Source organism: Erithacus rubecula (genome assembly GCF_903797595.1).
Source record: "Erithacus rubecula genome assembly, chromosome: 3".
Taxonomy (NCBI): Eukaryota; Metazoa; Chordata; class Aves; order Passeriformes; family Muscicapidae; genus Erithacus; species Erithacus rubecula.
This window is the reverse complement of record NC_136689.1, coordinates 41,796,703-41,819,946: the sequence shown is the minus strand read 5'-3', so window position 1 is coordinate 41,819,946 and position 23,244 is coordinate 41,796,703. Positions and strand designations below refer to the sequence as shown.

Here is a 23,244-nt window from a genome sequence, read left to right as displayed (position 1 = left end):
AGCTGATTTTCTGGCCTGACAATCTCAGAAGCAACTTGGAATTTGAAAATAGGAAGCTATTGCATCACTGTAGCAGATATTTTGATAATGAAGAGGGTAAATTTGTTATTATGGTCACTGAGAAAAACCACTAAGAGCATGGTGATGACCTGTAGTAGAGAGCATCCACCTCATCCATCTCAGTTACATCAAAGCCAATGGAGGCTTCATTATACACTAAATTTTCAAGATGAAACATCTCTTTAGCATCACATATTAAAATGTTTTTCAAAACAGTTTGTCATTCTCTTTTATGATCTCCGCCTAATTAGAAACTGGTTCTCCTAGGAAAAAAAACATGTGGAAAAGAGCCACTGGCTTGAAGAGGTGGAGGTCTGGAAAAGTAATTGGCAAATTGCTGCTTGAAATCTGTCATTGTGCATTTCTGCTCTGAAAGAATGGAACAAAGGACACTAAACTGAAATCAAATAGGCTGTACTGAAACGTATCAAAATAAGAAAAAAGCTGTCTCAGCTCCTACCCTAAACCTTTAAAATTAAAGGGTTTTAGTGCCTAGCTCTACCTTCCTAAATGGTCTTACATCCCACCTGAGGCTACTTCTCAGCTGTCTTGACATCTGTGGGAGCCTAATACAGCTTGAATAAACAGCTTATATCCCTCTCTACTTCTTTCACGTTAATATGTTGTTCATAAAGATGATTTTTCTGACCCCATGCTACTGCATGAACATTGGAATTTTTTAAAATTCTTGTTTGAAATAATGGGGTCACCAGAGAGCACCACCAGATGTAGCATTTCTGCACTCTGCACAGAAGTAACTAGTAAAGCAATCTTGGGATTGGAAATTAAAGAAATTTGCAGAAATTACCTTACGAGCCCTTACTGTGATACAATAGAATGACTTCTTTTTTAGCACACACTTCCAAAAGCTTGGTTTAAAGTATCTTTGAAGAAAGTGTTTAAGAGTATGAATCCCATCATAGAAGTAGGAGTTTTGGTATTAAGTAAATGACTGCAGAAGCAAACTTTTGCTATTCTGGTAGGATTTGAAGCTTATTATTAATACTGAGCATGATCCCACCTACCTTCGAGTGGGATTCATCTCACATAACCGTTGATATCCAAGGAAGATGCTGTGTGCATGTTAATAACTGCAAATCCCTTTATAATCACCACAGAGGGACCTCTCTGCATATTCCATCCAACCTGCATTAGATGTTTACTCCCCAACAATGCTTGGTTACTACCCCTCAGAGTACTGCCTTTCTGCTTGCTGAGTTCAGACGTAGATGCTCAGATTTACACAGCTATGTTCAGTCTGCTTTCACCTCAGACTTACATCAGAATTTTTATCTCAAGAAGGGAAAAATTGCCTATTTTCACTTCCCAAGAAATAGAAAAGGTAATTCTGTCAATATCCAGAAACACACTTATTGAATATCTTAAGGTGCTGGGGTCAACATAGAAAAGCACAGAAAATTATCTTCTTTTACAGAGGAACTCCCAAAAGGCAAATGCACACAGGGGTGGATTCCACTCAGCCTGTGCAGACTGAGACAGAGCCAATGCTCTTCGTGCTGGTAAAGAAAAGCCTCAGGGCCACAGGGACTGGACAGAGACAAAGGGCTGCCAGTGGGATGGCTCTTCCAGCCCACCATGCTGGTTCTTACCATGGAATTTTTAGTCAGTCCAACATGAGGAACTGTTGCAGCTCACATCTGAATGCCAACACCTAATTTATTCTGCTTTACTGAGAAATCTATTTTTGTCTTCTGCCCTTCATTAATTCTAAGCAGCAGTCTGCCTGCTCAAAAACACTACTGACTGACACTTAATGATACCATCAATGAAAGTTGAATGAAAATTTCAAAAGGCATTCTAAAAAAAAAAGAAAAATTGTCTCAGAGTCTGATGGAAATGAGCAGTAATTTCATTTTCAAGAGTATCTTGTGGTAGACTTTCTGGAAATGGTTCTTTGCATGTCTATGTGTTGTGGATAAGTACAAACCCAGAAAACCAAAAAATAAAAAAGTATTGTCTAAGATAAGCCACTGTTTTAACAATTGAATAATTATTTCTTCAGACCACTACTGCACAAACTTCTGGATTTTAAGGCATCCAGTGTGTTTAATTTGAAAGTTAAGAGGACATGTCGAGAATGAATGAAGCTGTTTCTGAGTAAACTTCAAGTTTCAGTTGTGGGAAAATTTCAGGATCCCCTACTACTGTGGTAGTAGAGTTCTGACTTCTCACATTTTATTTTTGCCTTAAAAAACACATCTCAAAGAACCTATTAGTTCAAATTTTTAAAGAACTTTATTTATAATTTAGTAAAGAGTATTAGTCTACTTGGCTGATTCCCTGAAATGCAGAAGACATCACACCCTGTTCTGCAAACTCTGTTCATGATCACAAAGTAAAGTAACTGTTATTAGGCAGAACCAGAGAGGCACAGTGTGTAGGTCATGCCTGAAACTGGTGGTCCATGGGAGAAATTAATAGTTCCTGAATGCCTTAGGAAGATCCATTTTCAGAACTGCCTCAGACACTTAAGTTTATTGATTTCACTGAGACTTGACCACTGGAGACAAGATTCATCTCAGCTCATTCTGATCAGATCTAAATTAGGTGCCTTATCCAATAATCTTCAACCTTCACACTGCAATCCCTGCCTTAACTGATAAAGCTACTTTAAGCCTTTCAACAAGAAGTTTTCTCTTCATTGACACTTTCTGCGAGGTAGGAAAGTCTACAGATTTGGTGATCAAGTCTTGCAGCTGTTTAGGATCATCATTCATCACACTGTCCCAGAAAATCCATCCAATATAGGCAGGAAATAGAGGTGACTATCTTTGGAATTAGAGCTGGAGCTCAGATCCTATGCTTGCAGTATACCTTCAGCTTTAATTTAATTTAAATCACAGCTAGCATTTGAGAGGATCCCACTCTGAGTGTTTTAGAGTCACAAGGATGTTTTCTGACAGTGATCTACCTTAAGGCATCCATGGGAGTGTTATCTTAATCTTGAAGGAATGCAAAAACCTTTCTCATCAGTATCTTACAATACACATATAATTAATTCATGCTATTGGTAGGTACACTCCTAACTAAAACAAAACAAAACAGAACAAACAAAAAAACCCACAACAACAACAACAACAAAAACAAACAAAAAACCAGCAATGTCAGTAGGACAAATTCTGGGAAGGAACTCAGTTTTCTCATGGAAAATGAGCATCAAGTGTATACAATGTTCTCAAAGGACACATATACCTGGTGATTTGTCTCACAGACTGTCCATGATAATTCTTCATCTTCTTCCTCTTCACTGTCTTCTGAACAGGATTCAAACTCATCTTTATAATATTCTTCTGCAATTTCTGGGTCTTCAGGGATCTCTAAAGGCAATTATGAGTTTATAGCACTTATAAAGAAAAAAAGTACTATTTGAAAAAGATATAAATGACCTTATAGCACCAATGTTATGTCAACAGCAATGCATTCTGTAGTTGAAGGCAAAGGTTAGGTTCTCAGATTAAAATATTTGTCTTTAATGATATGATAAGTGTTAAAGCTGTCTCTGGCAAAGAGCAAATGCTCATCATGTGTGAACTAATGAACTTAAAGGATCTATATTGATACTGCACTGAAATATCTAAATTATACAATAAATCAGGCTGGAAGTGACCCTACAGGATCATTTAGTCAAAGCAGGGCCAATATTGAATTGAATCCAGCTTTTGTGAGCTGAAATTATAACTCAGTTCTGTTTTCTCTAACACACATATCTCGTGGTGAATATAATTGCTAAGCTAAAATGGAAAATGATATATATCAGGTACATGGTTAAAAGATATGAGAAATTAAGTCTATATATTTTTCCTAACTTTCTTGAAGCAAAACTACAATAAAATAAAAGAAACTAGTACAAAGTCAAGCTATGCATACTTCAGTATCATGCTCTCTTAATTTATTACTATCACAACTTTTAGTAATAGCAGTGAATGGTATATTAATATAGCCAATGAGCCCATGAAGTACAATAATTGGTATTAAAACTCAACACATTCATCACAGCTTGAAAGACACTTCAGCCCCTCTGCACTGGGTGAAATCCTTTAGCATACCAGACCCTGTATGAAAGAATTAGTGAAACAGTTTAAAGTCTGATTGTATCTCCTTCAGGGGGATATTACTACAAGAAATGTTAGTTGAAGACAAAAAATATTTAATGTTCAGCTGTCATAAATAATCACTGTCATAATTTTAGCAAATGCTAATTTCAACCACTCTTCTCAATTGTCTGTCCCTTTAGAGAAACAAGAACTATCTTAAATTTTACTGCATTGAAATAAATTCAAACAATATGACATAAAAATTATTAATCCATTTTTAATTGTTTCACATGGATAAAAATCCAAAAGGATTCAAAGAGGGGAATGCAATTAAAATCCATTAACAGACATTTGAGTTTGGGCAGGAGCAGTAATTCTAATCTTTAAGGTGAAAGAAAGAAACTCAGGAAAAATAGTGTAGCTATCTTCAGCATTAGATGGTTAAGTTCTCCTGTTGAGATATAAGATTTACTGTCTATTTTCTCCAAAGTAATTTCAAAACTACTTCTTTTCCTTATAAACCTGATTTAGCTTCAAAATGCTGACACATTTTCACTCAGGTTTCTGTTTTACGATATTAATGGAAGCTCTATGCTCCACTGCCACAATTTCTAATCTTAATCCTTCCTGTTTCTATTTTTCACCTTTCTTAGATTGAAAAAACAAACAAACCAGCAAACAAACAACAAATCAATACCTGAGTTTCCAGAAAAAGAACATCCCCAACCCAAAAACATTTTCTCACAAAGAAAGCATTTATTTGTTTGAGTTCTACAAAGTGTCATTTGACAGAAAACTCCAGCACTTCATTAAAAAGGGAACCTTAAATATAATCCTTTCTCTGTGGAAAGAACACTACTAAATTAAGATACATCTTCTTTTCCATGTGAGGTGATCAATTTTTCTTTCTTGCAGAGAGGCTGTCATCCCAGTGATTAGGATAATTTTATTAAATTCAGCTGTATTCTGTCTATGCACATTCAAACACATACAAAGCAGCCCATTTATTATGCTGTAATACAGAATCAGACTATGCTGATGTTTTCTGAGTCATCTTCTCCTCCCACATTCTCCATTTGTTTACTGCTGTAATGTAAGATTCCCCTTTCCAACCAAACAAGGTATCAAAATCAGTCTTTTTACTCATAATTGTAATTTTAAAATGTCTGACCTAGCTACTGTAAGCTCTATCGTTTGTGAGCAGCCCATGACCATACAAAAGTGGTGATGTCCCTGAATTATGCAGAGAGGCTGGCAGTGGCTGAATTCCACTTCCATGCCAGCTTTTGCATCCTTGTTGGAATTAATTTCACTTCATTGTGAAATTGGTTTGACAGCTGTTCATAGACAGCCAGTTAATCTGAGCTTAGTAATACAATTTTAAATGCTAGTTCAGATGCTAGAGATGTTCCAGGGTATACAAGTTTACTGGCCCCCAATTAAGAAAGCAATTCCAAGTGGCATTTCTGAAAGAAAACAGCATGTCCAGTGCAGGGGAATTTGGCATTTACCAAATAAAAGTTATTCAAACTTTTTAGTTTTATAACTAGCACCTTTAAAGAAGGAGCCTTCAAAACATTTATACATTTATTTAAACTGTTTCCATATAACAATTCTTTGAGTCTTACCAAAGTAAAGCCAGCTCACAGTCTCCATGCATTACAAATGCACAAGACATCTCTGGTTCTCTGCAGAATTATCTGAGTACAGAACAGCTTATTGAGCTGAGACCCAGGATCAGATGAATTTCAAGAACAGATAAGGTGGATTTGGCACAGCAGATACCATAAATCTACATGGCAAGCTGAACTTGTGCTGGCCTAGTGAAGTCCAAGTGCAGATAACTTGAGCAAATTAGTATTTTCAGCTCAGAGGGAGTTCAGGCCCCATGAACCTCTATTTCCATGTCTGCAGTCCTTCCTCTAGAATATTTGCTACCTGAGTTTTCCCATAATTCCATGTGATTTCATATACACCTCAGTTTGCACAAACCAGGTGACAGAAGGCTGGTTACTGCTCCCATTCCTGAATATTACTAGTGAAGTTGTACACTTATTAATATAGCACAGAAAAAAATTATTTGATTTGTGATTTCAGCTAAGTTTTTAATGAAAATGTTGGTCTTTGGGCTAGGCTGTTTGACCTCTCTTTGACCACTGCAAAGTCCAGCATGGACTCCAGTGAAAGGACCTTGACCCTGTCCTTTGTTCTGATAAATAAAACAGACATTAAGCCTATTTGTGCCTGGGAGATATTCAGGTAAAGAATGGGCAATGCCAAGTCTATTGTGTTGAAAGAGGAAATAAAACTGCTGTTGAAGAACCCAGGGGAGTCTGCCTCTGTTTTGACAGCTGGACTGGCATCCAGCTGAACATCTCTGATGCAGCATACTTATATTCTCCATAGCAAGCACAAGGAAGGGTCTGCACAGCTGCTTCTGCCCCCTCACACCCCCACATTTCTCAGCTGGTCTCTGAAAGCACCTTGTGCTTTATCCAGCTGTGTGTATTGCATCAAGGCCAGTCACATTAGCTTTTATTTGCTTACAAAGCACTGAATTCAGAACAAACTCAGCTCTGGTATTGCTAGATGGTTTAGGCATTGAGAGACTTGATACTTGCTATTAGACATTCAAAAGAAAAACAGCTTTGAATGAAAACATTCCCCTTTAGATCTCTTTCTATACAGTAACATGATGCTAACAGTGGAATAAAGAGTAAAAATCCATTATTTAAAAAAAAAATCATAAAAGCATGGTTATTTCCTGAGAAGACAAGCTAAACAGAAAACAGAGGAATATGATACTTGGAATATTTTGCTTAAATCCACAAAGAGCTTGCTTCAGGTAGCATAGTAACTCAGCAACAACAATTTTCTCCAAAGAGATGAAAATACTTTGATAAATATCTTTAATTTTCTTGTGCCTCAAACTCATATTTGCCATTGTTGCAATGATGTAGTATTCCCACATTCCAGAGCATGCAGAAGACAATAAGTAAGGCCACTTTTATTAAAAGGAAAAAAAAAAAAAGAAAAAAAAAAAGAAAAAAAAAAAAAAGGAGTAAAAGAAAAAAAGAAAACAGAATGGTGTAACATGAGTAAATTTTCACCATTTGTACTCACAGTAACAAAGTCACACTAGACTCTTAAGGACTATTTACTTTTTTGTGACAGCAGGCTCCCTTCAGCCCTGAGGAGGACAAGCAAAGGGAAAACCTTGCTGCTCTCTATCTGATCAGTGGACAAAAGGAAGATGGAGACTGTCTCTTTGCAGAGGGGCATGGTGATAGGACAAGAGACAGCAAACATCTTGAATATCCTAAATTCCAATTTGACATTATGGAAAAAAAAAGGTAAAAGAGTATGATCAAATACTGGAACAGGGCTTAAAGAAGCTGCAAGAGCTCAATCAGCCCTTGGGGATACACTCCTGAATAACCTGATCTGAAAAGAACAGCTTTGAGCAGGGAATAGGACTAGTTTGCCAGAGGTTCCTTCCAATCTAAATTATTTTATAATGTTGTGGTTATTCGATTCCTCAAAAACAGCTCAGAATCCCCCCAGACCTATTTGTGTGCACGTATTTAACATACACACTAAACAAGCTAAGCAGAAGCTGGCAAGAGGAGCTGGTGAACAGGGCTGGGCAGCTATCTTCAGAACTGCCCATCAGTTATCAGAGAGGGAGAAAACAGAAAGGGATTTCTGCCTTCAAGGAAGAAAGCATAAAGAGCTGAAGCACTCTCAGTAGGAGAGAAGCTTGAAACACCGAGATATGTTTCCCTGAGCTACATCATCTGAATGGGAAATTCCACCACAGAGATCAAGGACTCTGTGACCCTCTGCAGCTCAGGACAATACTGATATGATTAGAAAAAATAAAATAACTCCTTTATTATAATTGCATATCACTTAGATTGGTTTGGGTTTGCTTTCTTCTTTTTTTTTCCTGTGCAAGACAAAACCCTTCAACTTCAAAAGTTTCAGTCAAAGAGAATCACCATCCTTTGGTCAAGTATAGACATATAGATATATGCATTTTCAAGCTCTGAAGCTTCATTGCTCAGAAAGACAGTGAAAACTTTTGTACATCTCGTCTAAACTAGGCTGAAACAGACTCAGAACATACATTTAAGAAATGAACTAGGGGATATTCAAGACTTCTGTGCCCATGAAAGTTCTGTACAATCCTTCTGGATAAGCACAAAAGGACTATGAAGTTGTTAAATAAATCATCTTCTGACATGGCCTTGTGCAGCTTAGACAGAAAGTAAAATGAGTTCTTCTAAATGAGAACTAGTAATATAACCAAATTTAAACATTAATAGTTTATAATTCTCCTCTTTGCATTTCAAAAAACGTAAAAGGCTTCAATTATTTTATGGGTGTCACTGAGTGAAGAACTACCTATCATGAAATGGCTGGAAAAAGAGATACAGAGGGTGTAAATCAGAGTGGTCTTATGGGAATCATCTACTAATTGATGTTAGAAAGTAGCAAGCTTCAAAGTGTTTATCCAAGGAAAAATTACCCTTTTTAACCACAATTGAATTTCCAAGAGAAATATTTTATTTGAAGGATGCAGTTTTTATCTAAACATTCCACCACCTTGTATTTTACCAGCAAGTACAGAGACAAAGCATGAGAAGAAAAAAGAAGTTCTTTAAAGGAGTGGTTAACAAAAATGAACATCAAGAAGGAAGACTCTAATCACAATTTTCCCTAGTTTTCTGAATAACTTGTTGTTTTTTATTCTGATTTCTGTCACATACACAGAAATGGGAGCTCTGGTAGGCAGTGAGATGAAGATGAAGCCATGCTGCTTTTCAAACATAGCTTAAAGTTCAGAAAATCTAAAAATCTTCCCAAATATTCAGAAATCTTTTTAGTAATGATGGGTGAATAAAGAGAAAGAACAACATAATGATTTAGTCAACAGCAGGGAGCATTTAGTGAGTTTTGGAAGCCATTTCATTTATGCTTAAGAACTCTTATTTGTTGTAAAAGTTGCCCTGCTATTTGCACTGCTTTCAGCAGAAACAGACCAAGAGATGTAAATTAAAGGAAAAGTGACCTAATCACATAAACTTAAAACTATCTTACTCCCTAAGTAATTTTACACATATTTTATCAGTCAAAGTATACTTTCCAATAAAAACTCAGATTTCCTCCTGAATCTGGCAGATACCGACCTCGTGACACTTTCCCTTTCAGTCTGACAACAGTGTTGGGAAGGAAAAAGTCCAGGTTAGCACAAAATCTGCCCCTTAAGAGACTTGCTTTCTTCTCCCTGAGATTTGGTTCAAGAATGCCATTTTTAAGATTGGAACTGGGGGCATTTTCACAATGAGAAGTTACAGAAAGAGAAGAAAACAAATGGGAATTACTTATATCCAAACTCGGTGCAAGCAGTTGTGCACACAAGAGTCTAGATGTAGCAAAGATGCAAAATGCATTTAATTTGGATATAAGCAATAATATAAGTTATATGATGAACAAGTAAGAAAAACAAGCACATGGTTGCAACCAAACAAAAAGGTGTTGAGCCCTTAAACACCTACAAGAAATAAACTTGAGAAAGCACATATTTACAAGATCACAGGGGCACACTTTGCTCTGTGAAGCAGAAAATATAGCAGGAGAATTCAGCTCAGACCTTCACTGCTGTCACCTTCTCATTCCCTCCACCTAGCTGTCTGACAGTCACACGCACTGAAAGCTAAACTGGTAGAATCTGCAAACTAATTCAGCATTTACAGCTTCTTTCAGAGCAAATTCTCCCTCATTTGGAATTGGCTCCAGATTCTTGCATCACCATATAACTTGTCTTAGCTCCTCAAAAATGTTCTCTAGTTTGATAAGTAAGAAATAAAACTTCAACTGGGGCTGGACTGGGAGTCCTTATAAAATGTTTTTCAACACCATCCCCACCCTGTTCACTGATGTTTTGTTTGCCAGCAAAAGCTTGATGCATCCTTATTTACATCAGTTTGACCTGGTGTCTAATGTGCAGTGTAAAAGCTATGTTGCTCTGCATGTAGGAAAACTTAGAATAGAAACTAGCATCCAAGGAAGTTTTAAAATGCTGATATTGTCTGGAAGCACCTGCTATAGAATCCAGCATACAGTATTTTCTTTTATATACACAGTCTCAGTGCATTTGCTTCTAATTGCTTCCTAAATTCAGTGTTTCATAAATGTTCTTTAACATAATGCTTTGGAAGGAGTGAAGAGAATTCCTGTGCTGTTTTCAAAGAGCCTTGGCCAGAGTAATTTTAACTGTAGTCATTGAGCAAGGTGAATTTTGAAGTAGACTCTCTTTATCAATGCCAAATTAAACCAGTATGAAAAATAGATTAGGAAAAAAGTAGGAGCTATAGAGTAACATAATTTGCTTTTCCCACACTTTGGAAGTGTTTGGGGTTTTTATATAACTGCTGTGTAAAGACTTTATTCTGCAAGCTTTCCTCTGTGAATCTGCAAGAGCAAGGCTTCTTGTAAGAAGTAAGCTATGAATTTTTGTGAAGCTATGAAAAGATTTTAGTAGCTAGGCATGTTGAAGAGCAGATAGATTTCGACAAGGTTTCCTGAGGAGCTTATGAGAAGTTCAGCTCCTGCTCTCCAAAGACAATACTCCAAGGGAAGAACTTAAACAAGAACAATAATGCTTTAATCAATTATTAAATAAATAATTTTTTTAAAGCATTGATTAATTTTCCAATTTCTGAGTAAAACTTGCAGACTTCATTACATCTTGATTTTGCTAGAATAAATTAGACTTAGTATTCCTTTAATTGAATCTGGGACAAGTTGGGCTCAGTGTGAAACCAGGCAATGAAAACAAGAGACAGATGAGGAGGTCAGAAGAGCATGCTACACCCTCAGATCCTGTGAGAGTTTCAGGAGTTTGTCACCCCATGTTCCAAGGACAAGTGTGGGACTGGTAACTGCAAATGCCAGAACTAAACCAGTGAGTTTCTCTCCACAAGCATCCCACGCTATCATTGCAGCAAGTCAGGGAATATGCCTCATGATCCTGGAAGTAGGGTAACCATGAGAAAGAGGAGACCAATGGTTAACCACAGCAGCACTCACAGCAATGCTGTCCTCTTAACTGAGACAAGACTTCCTGGTTACAAAGGATAATGTAACAAGAATAATGCAGAAAGGTGCTTAATACCACTTATTGTAAGTACTATTCTGCTTTATTTTGACTTGCCAGACTGAAAAACAAGACAAGACTTGATTTTCCTTAAAGCCTTTGAGCAGTGTGACCACTTGTATGGTCATCTTTCAGACTGTTACTCAGTTACCTATGAGTATGAATAAGTATTATTTTTCAGGCACCAAAACAAAGGGGTGTGTGCATAGATGCTGGAAGATCTGCTCAGAAATATTACAGGTTTTTAACTTCACAAGATTTACAAAACTACCTTGAAAATCCTTCAGCACAGGTCACAAAAACAACAAGCTAGAAAAAAACCCACAGTATTTTAAAATGAGTGAACATTTCCTATTTGAGGGCCAACTGAACTTTGCCCATTTGAAAGTCAAATCAACATATCCATAACTTAAAATTAGCCATGGAGACATAGGAATAATGTACACAATTACTGTAACATACTTAGCTATTTTGAAACTATAATGAAATCAGGGGTTTGCCAGGTGTAATGTATTGCAAGATATTAAGCTAAGGAATTTAACAAATTATTATCTTTGCAGTATACAGAAATAAAAAGCAATATAATACAGATCAGACCATATAATACGTCCCTTTATTCATATGGCTTTAATTTGCTACATTATTTTTCTGTACAAAGAATTTAAATACCACAAGTATTTAACTGAAGCTCTTCTCTTTTAACTTGACCTCTTCCCACACAAAAATGTCTATTAACTGCAGTAGCAGTTTACGCAGAGCTGGGAGCCTTACAAAAATGGATGTGAATACAACGGAGGCCCCAGGTGGCAATCCAAAAATGAAGGATATAGGATTTTGTTAGTGCCTCTTATGTCCAGTGCTGTTTTGCTTTGGCTTTCTTTCATTCCAGGCAATAAAGTGGTACAATGAAGACAAGACCTTAAAAAGACAGATACCTTTGAATACCTTAAAAAAAAAATAAATCTTCTCCACCCTTGTTTATCATGTCTCATCAGCTGTGAAATTGCTATGACTATAAAGTGGCAACTTTGGCCACAAATGCCAGTGCATGGCTTTAAGTTTTCATGCCTCTTAGAGTGTGGCTTGTTGAATTTAACACTCCTTATGGTTCCTGTAAAAGATCTGGGTCTTTGGTAGTGAAGATAGCTTTGCATCCAGTTTATCTTTCAACTGCAAACACTGATTCAAACCAGAAGAATCAACACTGATGGTAAGGAAATGGTAGATTTGTTGCATCTGTAATTGCACTGAACTATCTAGAAGCACTTTTAGATACAGCTCATGATTTTGTAGCCAATTTCAAGGAAAGCTCTGCAGAAATTGAATCAGAAACCCTGAACCTTTAGCTATTACTGTTGTATAACAGGATTATGCCTTGCTCTTCATGCTATTTTCAGCTGCAAAGATTGAGCTCCTCTACCTAGAGGATTTTCTAATAAAATTCCCCACTACTTTGCCACAGAGGTGGATACAATGCATGGTCTGACACAGATTTCTCTGGATTCTTTACAGTAAATCCCCATAAGTAGTGTTTCCTAATTTATTCAATATCTCTGCAAACTTAGGCAAGTCAAAAGGAATCAAGTTGTACAAAGAATTGAGAGGAACTATGCTGTAAATTATGGCTTCATTACGACACATTACAACCAAGATGAATCTACCTGCACTCAAATAATTTTTGCAATCTGCCATTATCTAGCCCAGTGTATAATAGCACATACAAAAAAAGCTGAGGTGGTCTATCAGTGGAAAATTTAGGGGAAAGATGACTTTCTTCCTAAAGTCAGATCCTAAAATTTCAAAATCCAGTTTTCTGGAAAAGGGGGTATCTGCTTCTCTGGTTATTCTTTTTGAATATGAAAAATGGATGACAAGCTCAATCAGGTAAATTAGAAGATAAAGATGAATTCTAACTCTATAATAGGAATTCATGCATTCATTTTGTGATGGTTCCAGTAGCTTTTTAGAAGCCACATCATTAACCGTTAAACATGTTATGAACCTGCCCAGCTGGAATTGCCTTGTTCTCACTGGCAGAGGCAGACACTGACCATATTCATCCATAACAACATGGCCGGGTTGTAGGTCATGGATGGTCCAATTATCTTGTTGATAATTTTTTGCTTATGTTTTATAAAAGGAATGATTTTGTTGCAGCTGCAGTCATTATCATTAACGGAAATGAGCAGTTTAATATGCAGAGTTCTTTTTCACAGCTTTGTTGTTTTCTTTTCTATTAGATGAACTGACCTCTGGTTGCCAGCACTACAATACAATTTGCCTCACCAATATTTTCATAAACCCACTATTGAAAGAAAAGTACATGCACTGAAAATGCAGTAATCTCCAGAAAAACATACATTGGCCTATCTGTCCTAATCCAAATGGAGATAGCTTCTATTAAAAAATGGTCAAGAGACAGGAGGGGTGTGTGTGGGTAGGCACGTGATGCTAAGCAATTTATTGCTAGGTGGTTTTTCTTTTTGATGATAACAAGAGAAGATGAGCAATTTATTTTGTAGGTAACCCTCAGCAAGAACAGGAATTATAGGACGTTTATCCTGACACATTTTGTATTGCTTATTCCTGTGTCATTGCCATGACTTGCAAAATATGTTTTTAACATTCAGAAATAATTAATCAATAAATGAACTGGAGAAATGACCCAGAAAACAAAACATCCAAATCAAAATATAAAGGAAATTAAGTTATTAATCATTAGCTATTCCTAACACTAATCATTAGCTATTTCATTTTACACTGCTCTTTTAAAACAAAGTGTACAGATATATATCTAAATATAAATATGTGTGTAACACAAATATTAGAATTTAACACTGACAGTGGCTCAGTGTTTCTGTGTACCATTGCTATACAAATCTTATTTCAGCTCTTTTTTCTCCTGTTTGTAATTGGAGAAAGTGAAGATGGATGAGACACAACGATATCTACAGTAATCCAAAATTATTCCATATATTCCTAACTGCTCCATACGCCACAGAGTTAAATTATTTGTATGATGACAATTCCATAAATTCCTGAACACATCAGACAGAGATATCAACATTTTTCAGCTAATATTAAACACAACTATAAAATATCTTTCCATAAATATCTCATTAGCAAAATATAATTCAAATTTTATTTCCAATTAACCCATCTAAAAACTTACTGCAGATTAAGATATTACATTAAAGACTTGACTATTAGCAAAAATACTTTTCATTTTCTTCTATTTACAAAGGTTTAGTATTCTAAAAAACATGTTACTGATCTAACTAGCTGAAACAATACAGTAAGAACATTTATTGTTCCAATGACACGATCAACATACTTCAGTTACTTACTCAATATAGTTAATAGCAATCATAGAAGTAATTTTTTCTAGTTCTTTCTTAGCCAGTCCATTGTCTGTCTTTTCACACAAAAGGAGAATACTTGTTTACTTTAGATATTTTGATGAAAGATGCAAAACTGTTCAGAAACTTATTATAGCAACTTCAGAGAAATAGAAATTTAAAGCATATTTTTAAAATTTCACTGTTGCAAGTAATGTTACCCTGCCCACCTCTCTGAAAATCTGCAGTGTGGAAAAAAGCAATAGCCAAGTCAAAAGAATCCTTTGTTCTAGTATGCATGCCAGCTGGAAAGACCAAGTCCCAGAACCAGGATAATATAAGAACAAACAGTAGATGACCATGAGAAATGGAATAATGGAAAATGAGGAAATTCAAAGAACAGAGTTCTGAGTTCAAAACTTAGGGCATTAAAGCCAAAATAATCTATTGTAAATTCTGAGGTAAGAGCTAGGAAGCATCTTAAGGAAAGAATAAGGAGAGAAGGTCCAGGTATGCTAAAAGTGACTGGTGTTAAAACATATGAACACTATATAAGTTTGCAGAGGTTTATACACAGGAGGAGAGAAGTACTTAGCTGCTAGGCAATAAGGCAATGCATCTTAAAAATGCTACAATATCAGTATTTATGTTGCCTGAAACATTTTTCCTTAGGAATAAGAATCAGATCATTTCTTTAAGTTCTCAAGAACTTGTATCAGCTGTAAACAGTCTCGAGGAAGCTTTTCTGTAGTTCAATGAGTTCATCTTCACAACAAAACCATAGGGTCCACTCACATCTTTCATATTACAGAAAATAAATGTGCTCAAAGACTAGCAAATTGGTCAACTATAGGTGATTTCAAATAACTCTTTTAAATGTCTCTCAAGTGCACAAGGCTACTAGTTAGAATAAAAAATGTTCAGAATGTCATTGCTTATTACATAAAACAAACAAGGAGAGAACCTTAAACTTCCCAGGGAAGTCTATAGCAGTTGAATGCTTTTGTCATTGCTAAAACTTGTCCACTGTGAAGTCCAAAACCCCAAAGTGCCATAGTGAGTTTCATTTATCTAACTACACTGCCTTGTTTTTCCTCACTTTCAGTTAAGTGCAACTACCACTACTAAATCTGACTCAAGATGCCACAGTATTCAAAACTACTTACTAAAGCTAAACCTTAAGCTTTGCATTTGACATTTTCCAAAATGACATACAACATATTTGACATACAACTGTGATTCATAATGGTTTAGATTATTTTCACAGAAAGTGGAGTGTAAAGTGATTCATTCTCTATTCCCTTCCTTAATCCATTAATAGCTTGGTCTCAATACATTCAAACCCTGCTCTTCTCTTCAGCTCAGGCTGCAAATTTTAGAACTGCAGGCTGCAAGCCACCAATACTCTGACCTTTTCTCCTTACCTTCTGGGCCTGGGGTATTCTCCCTAACTGTTCCTCACCAGCTTTTCTTGAGAGGAGTTTTTTAGGTCTGCCCTGATAATTTAAAACTTGCTCCTGTCTTTTCTCTCCTTCCTAAAAAGGTTTCAGTTATTAGTTGTAACTAGGGGGCTTGTTAGTCTGGCTTTCACCCTCTGCTAACTTCTTCTAACACAGTAAGGGTCAGCAAGATTAATTAACATGAAAGACAACTTGCTAAAACCATTTTATAGACTTGCTTTTAGTTTTTTTCTTCTATTACTGTATAGTCATTGATCAAGAACAAAATTCTGTTGGAAAATCAATAGCTGAAGCAGTTTGTACATTTTCAAATATAAAGGTGCAATTAATAACTTAATAATTAGACATGTAGGATATGCATGGTTGCACTGAAATGCTTAAAGGAAAGAAGAGCATGAATGCTTGAATAGAGTAAGAACAAGCTGTGACATCAGCTTCAGGAATAACAAGGTATTCACAAAGCAAAGAAGAGAAACCATGTAATTTCTCTTGCCTATCCATAATTCCTTTTTTGTCATGAACCTACCACTCCTCCATCAGAGACTCTGGCACAAGCAATTAAACATGCTTTCAGTTTTGTACAATGGACTGACCCAGCTTTTGCATCACAGATATAAATGCATCTCTTTCCTGTCATTATAGTTTAACAGCTTAATGACCTCTAAAGGCAGAAAAATCCATTTCTTTCCTTCCAAGCAGGTTGTTCTCTTTCTATTTAGGAGTCTTTGTATGCTTCTCCCAGTCCATCTCTCACCCACGTTTACTGCTTTCTCTCAGCCCTCCCTTTGCACGTTTCCCCACCCTCCCCCCAGGATGCATTTCTAGCAGCTGGGCTCTCTCCTACACAGGTCATCTCTCCTCACACTGTGAAACAGCAAGCAAACCACAAACACAAATGAGGGTACATTGAAAGAAAAAAGCACCATTTCCTATTTAAAAAACCCCAAACACCTCCACCACAAGCAAAATGATGCCTTTAATTTAATGACCTATACTTTCACAATGTACATAAACCAAGACTAAAAGGAAGTGCTGTTAGAGAAAAGCAGTTTTCCTACTTTAAAGAATATTATTGAATATTTGCAAGATTCTAAACTGATTAAAAATCTTTCACCATAACAGAGCTCACACAATGATTTTTAAATTTTTAAGACATGATTCCAGAACATTGCAGACAAAAACGTATGTGATCTTTAAATCATTTTCCTCATTAAACACAATATTTCCACAGTCTGATCCTTTTCAAAAAGCTTAACCACTTTTTTGTCTATAACAGAAAATTGTATGTTATATAATACTTCATATTCTTTAGATAACAGCTAAGTATTTATGGGCAATATAGATAAGCAGAGTTTAAAGTGTTTCCATCTGCTTCTCTCATAGTTAAAGATAAAGAAAATGGCACCAAAGTGTACCAAACATGTAAACATTTTGAATTCTTGTACTCCCTTTTTCCCTGGAGAGGAAAGTTAGGAAATGCTTTTCTAATGCCAGCCATTTCATATGTGGAAAGTTAAAGCTATTTCCTTCTAATTCAGCATCTCCTTTGGAGGAAATACATTCACCTCTATCTCTGCTCACAAGTCACTCAAACTTTGGGAACACAGAACCTCCTGCCATGTAACCTTGCTGTACATCTCCTGTATATACATTCACCCAGATTACTTTCCTTCTCTCTTCACCATTTTGACAACTTTACAAATCTGACCACTTTTTAAACTGCAGTTTCCCCACTGCATATGAGCTACAAGGGACAAATCTTTCTTTCTTGATAGGAATTGTCATTTTAACATCAGACTTTGAATTCTTACCGTGGTCTGTAAGTTCAGACATGCTGAGTTCACTTGTCCCATTCCCTCGTGGTTCATCATGTCCTGTGGACACATAGTTGCCCGCAGTGGTTGACTGAGAATGAATGAGGTGATTTGGAATGAGATGTTTTGAAGCCTGCTCATCAGATTCCTGTCAAAAGATGAAGCAGCATGAAGAAAGAGGAAGAGAGCTTTCAGCAGGAAACACAATGGTTACCCTGATCTACACAATTCTTGGGACAGGTATTAGACAAATACAAAAATAAAATCCTAACATTTTTGTAAATGATCAGTAGTGATTCAGCCAGAAGAACCAGGTTTAATGTATTTTTTCTCTAGACACAATGGAAAAAGGAAACCAGAGGACATGCAAAATAAAAGAGAGAATACAAAGCACACAAAAAAAATTATTTCTGCGAAGTGTTCACCAACTATTTCCAAACTGACTATTTTCTTTCCAAATAGGATGTGGTGCTAGAATTGAACTGGCTCATCTTCTGTTGCAGATAGCTTAAAAATAAAGGGCAGCTTATCCTGGGAGTCAATCAAAGGCTTCATTCTTACTAGAAAGCCAGTTGAAGTGTTACTATACTTAACCAAATGAAAAGAACCCCAGGCCACGCCAAATTGAAATGTTTAAAATATTACAATTCTAAACATCTTGAAAATAAATGTATTTTGAACTCCAATGCCATATAGTCCATAAAAACATTTCAGAGAGCAGATTTAGATTTAAGGGTAAATTAAGAAAGGGTAACTTAAAAAAATAATACTGTGCAATGAATAGAGAGCTTGTTGAACCATATCTGAATAACTGAATGTACTTTGCCTCATCACAGATCAACAGGTTCAGCTAAGCAATCCAGATTTTGATGCACTTCCCAGTTATTAATCTCAGAACAGGCCTGGGCCTCTAGTGCTAAAGGAACCATGTGGGAAACAGAAAAGTGATGTACACTGGGTGCACATAAATGAGACCTCCAAAACAACAGCCTGTTCTTACATGTAGGGCATTGACATTCAGCTGCTGAAAATTACGGGACCGGAATTCTTGCATTCTTTTGATATTTTCTTGATATTTTTCTTCTACCAGCTGCCTGTAAATACAGAACACTTGTATTTAGAATGTGATATTAGGGCATGCACAAAGAGATCTTCTAAAAGCAGACACAGAAAAACAAATTCTCTATGAGATTTTCATGTTGTCAAACAAATATTTACAGAATCTACTCAAGTTTTAATGAATGCAAAAATGAGATTTGAATGAATGCAAAAAGAGATTTCAGACCTTATTTCCAAACCCTATTATATTTTATTTTCACAACTTGCATAGCATAATTAAGAAATAGTAAATTACTAGTCCTAGTCTTTTCTAGTTCTTCCAAAGGTCATAAACAATTAGGGCTTTATTCCACCATGTAGTGCAGGGAGGGACCTTTCATCTGTACACAGGCATGCAGCATTTGTGTGTTATGAACTCTTCCTCTGGGGGACAGTTGGCAACCATGATTTTCTGTATAGAACCACTTAAAACAGGTGCTACACTAAGCAGTTTTTTCAGCTTCCATTAATATATTCCCTTTCCATCCATCTCTAGATTTGCACTGCAGGAAGTAGATCTCCAGTCTGAGAAAGTATCATTTTTGCATTGTTTCCAACATTTTCAACCAGAGTCAGCTGACAATGATCTAGAGCTCAATGTTGACCCATTTTAAAGATTCATGACTGAGAACGAGGTCTGAATATTAATGCTGCCTTCAAGTCACAAAAAAAGTATATTTCATTTCTGGTTTTGGGAGAAAGAAAAGACATGAAAATATCATCAGAAAACATCAAAATGTGGGAAAGCAATGAAAATGAAAACCAAACTAGAACAATCCTACGATTAGTTTTATTTCCTAATCTTCATATATTTTTAAAAAGTGAAAGAGACAGACTTCCTATTTACAAATTTCATACTAGTACAAGAATTGGCTTACCATATTACTGAAAGCACCATGTAGAAGAGGTGTTAACTTTAATACTTTTTATGCAGTGGTTTTAGTTCAAGCAGAGGGTTTTTTTGAATGAGAATCAATTTATGTAGCAAATGCTGGTCAGACACAAGTGCTTTTCAGCACTTTTCCTATTTTTCATATTTTCCAAAAGGTCTTAGTTCTTTGCTTCAAGCATGTCATCAAAACAGTATATTCTGGTTTTTATTAAAGAAACCCAAACAAATCCTTCCAGTTGTTTCTCATATTCCATCAGAAACTGTACCTAGTCTTTTCCAAAACATTTTGTTATGTCTCACTTAATCAATCATAAAGACTTTACAACATTTCCACTATCCCTGTTTGATCCTTTGACAAGACTACCTATCCTCTCAGCTATTAACTTCTACTGGAAAACCTCTGAGGCCAAAATCATTGACGAAAGTTGGATTGTAACTAGATGTCCCACTCCTCAGAATGTGCAATTCCCAATATCAAGAATAATTTTTAAAAATTCTCCTATTGTAACATATTTGAAAATACTCATATACTTACTTAACCAGAACCATAGTACTCAAAGCACCAGTTTTGGGCTAACACTATAATTCTTTTCCTACATAAATAATTAGGGTGATTTATTGTCATCCAAAATCCTCATTGATTTTGAGTAGCTAAAGACTATTTTTAGTCATACTATTTTTTTTCTACCTTGACAATTCTAACTCTCCCATTAGGTTGTTGGGTGGGAAAATTGCATGGTTAGGGAACAACTTACTTCAACTTTTTTGCTTTCTCATCTGCAGCATTTAACTTCCTCAGCCGCATTCGTTCTCGTGGTGTCATTTTCTGAATTTCAGAAAGTTTCTGCAGAGTTTGCAAATGAACTTTCTTCTGCCTGAAATTGAATGCAAGCAAACCCATCTTCATATAAAAATGCAAATATTCAGTATTTTGACTGGATATTGAAACAGTGATATTTTAAATGGAATAATTAGAAAGTCTCTGGAACTATAGCAGACTAAAGAGACTTTCGTTTGGTAAGCAAATGCCTCTTTAAATTAAAATATTTAAACTTGGATTTGTGAAGAAGGTGAATCATTTCAGGTGATGATGGGAAAAGGTATATTCATCTCCTTAAAAGAATAAATATTGAAGCACAGTGAAATAATTACCCTGCCAGGCATCATTAATGGGCATATTCCAAGTACAAAGACAGTCTTTAAGTGAGAGCCATAATACCACTTGTACATTTTACATTGATTGTTATAAGCTGTCAAGAATAAAAGAGAATATTTATGTGTCCTTAATGACAGATATAATTATCATGTTGTCTTCTTGAGTTTCTGGTCCTAATCAATAATAAGAGTTCACAGGCAAAATGGTCTCCATAGACCATCTCTGAAAGCTGAACATTAATTATTGACTTATGTATTTCAGCTGTATTTATCAACTGAGGAGAGCAATACTAGTCCTTTACCAGAAAAAGAAACCTAGTCTCAGATTTTTTCTCTCACATCCTACAGTAATTAAAACACAAATTATACCCTACTTTGAAATGCCTTGGCAGTCTCCTTTCATTTACACAATGTATATATATTATACCATGTGTTTATAGTACCAACTATTCATTTCAAATTACTGTTTTTGCTCTTATGAGATAAATTTACTTCTAATAATCTAAGAGGCCAGATTTGCAGCCATACAAATTGTAACATTCCTTCTGGACTATCATTTTAAAATCAGGATTTTAATAAATGAGCAGAGAAGATTCATTATGTTTTTCAAATAGTGAATATTAGTGTGAAATATGAAAGATGAAGGACAAAGACAAGAAGACTTCAATTATTCATAAGAATGGAACTAACTCTTCAAGTATGAATAATGTAGACATATTTCTTGTCTCCTGTAAAAAACTCTAATTTAAATTAAAAGAATCTCATGGGGAAAAAAGCAATTTTTCATTCAAGTTGAATTTTTCATTCAAGTTGTACAGCCTTATACTTACTTAAATATTTAAAATTTATGATTTGAATGGGAATAAATTAAAATAAGGCATCAGAGGCCATTACTGGAAGAAACTACACTCAATCTTTTTGCTTTGCATGGCCAAAAGAATTCCTGGTGAGAAAAAAGTAAATATTAAATATAAAGTAGCAATGGTTGAGGAGAACACCATAGCAAGCAACTGTTTGTACACTCACTGGGACTAGAGTATTGCTGCAAGACAGCAGCTGTGGGGAGTTCACTATGATTTTTTTCTCCTCCCTTTCTCTGCTCTCTGTAATTTTTCAGGTATTTTTCATTCATTTTGCCTACCTCTTTAGATCTTGTAGATTGGATTGTAGGAAATTTTTGGCATTTTGCTTACCAGTGACAATACAGGCAGCTAATGTTCCCATAAGTACAATGAGAGTCATTATAAGATTATGACTTCTTGCATATTCCAAACATTTGGCCAAAAATAATCACACTAGCACAAGTGAGGATAAGTTGCAGTAGAGCTTCCCCCCTAGGATTTTTTTCTCTAATTGATGCCCTGAATTTTAAAACTTCAAGAAAAATTGCCATTCATTGTTTCACAATTCCTAGGAACTCCAGACCTCTGCACAGAAGCAGACTGTCTACTTCCTTCTAGCAATAGTATAAGAGCATTGTGTTTGTAGTTAGAACTACTTGCTCCTCCTCTTAGACATTACAAAGTTGATTTTGAAAAAGTATACTCACAGATTCTGAGGTATACATACATGTCCTTCCCACATGCTAGCTCTGTCAGAAAATGATGTCTGTTTGGAAGGTAATGAGACTCTATACATTCTAGCTAATGACAGTGGATCAGGTACAGAATACAGTACATATTTTACAAAAAATACAAAGTGTTTTTATCAGTCTCCTCTAGAGGCATGAGGATATTTGCAGTCTGGATATGTATTCTGCAAATAACAATACTGCTTCCCCAAAGCAGATACAATGGTTTTGGTGCATATAGATAATCTGAAATCCTGTTCCCACAAGATAAAGGCAAGAAATAAAAGTTTCTTGAATATTTTTATCATCTATGTTTCAACAAGAATGAAATAATTCAAATAGAGTTGTCATAATATCTGGGGAACATTTCAGTGCCCCAAAACTACTTACAGTATATCTCTAAGGAATATCTCTGTAGTTAATTATATTTAATTTGAAAAGGAAGGAATCCTCTCAAAGGTAATTGAATTATCTTGAATATCTATTTATTGTTACATTTTACATCAAGGCTTGAAAAGTTCAATGAACTATTTATACTAAAGGTACTTATCCATACTACAATAGAAAACTTTGGCCTCACAAAAAGACAGAACCTCATCTGTCAACAAGAGACAGATTAAGGACAGAAATGATGAGTAGA

General features: G+C 35.7%; 1 protein-coding gene across 8 annotated transcripts in view; it reads right to left on the bottom strand.

Annotated features, from left to right (window-relative positions):
• The window catches only part of NEK11 (NIMA related kinase 11), an 80,345-nt gene that overhangs the window by 21,385 nt on the left and 35,716 nt on the right, over positions 1-23,244 (bottom strand). For 7 of the 8 annotated variants that reach the window (XM_079300653.1, XM_079300648.1, XM_079300647.1 and 4 more), the window contains 4 exons: positions 20,635-20,754; positions 18,890-18,983; positions 17,887-18,037; positions 3,274-3,398 (listed from right to left, as the gene is read on the bottom strand). In XM_079300653.1, coding sequence (XP_079156779.1) covers positions 3,274-3,398; positions 17,887-18,037; positions 18,890-18,983; positions 20,635-20,754 — 490 coding nt within the window. The remainder of the gene's footprint in view (positions 1-3,273; positions 3,399-17,886; positions 18,038-18,889; positions 18,984-20,634; positions 20,755-23,244) is intronic. The other variant, XM_079300649.1, reaches the window with a different exon arrangement.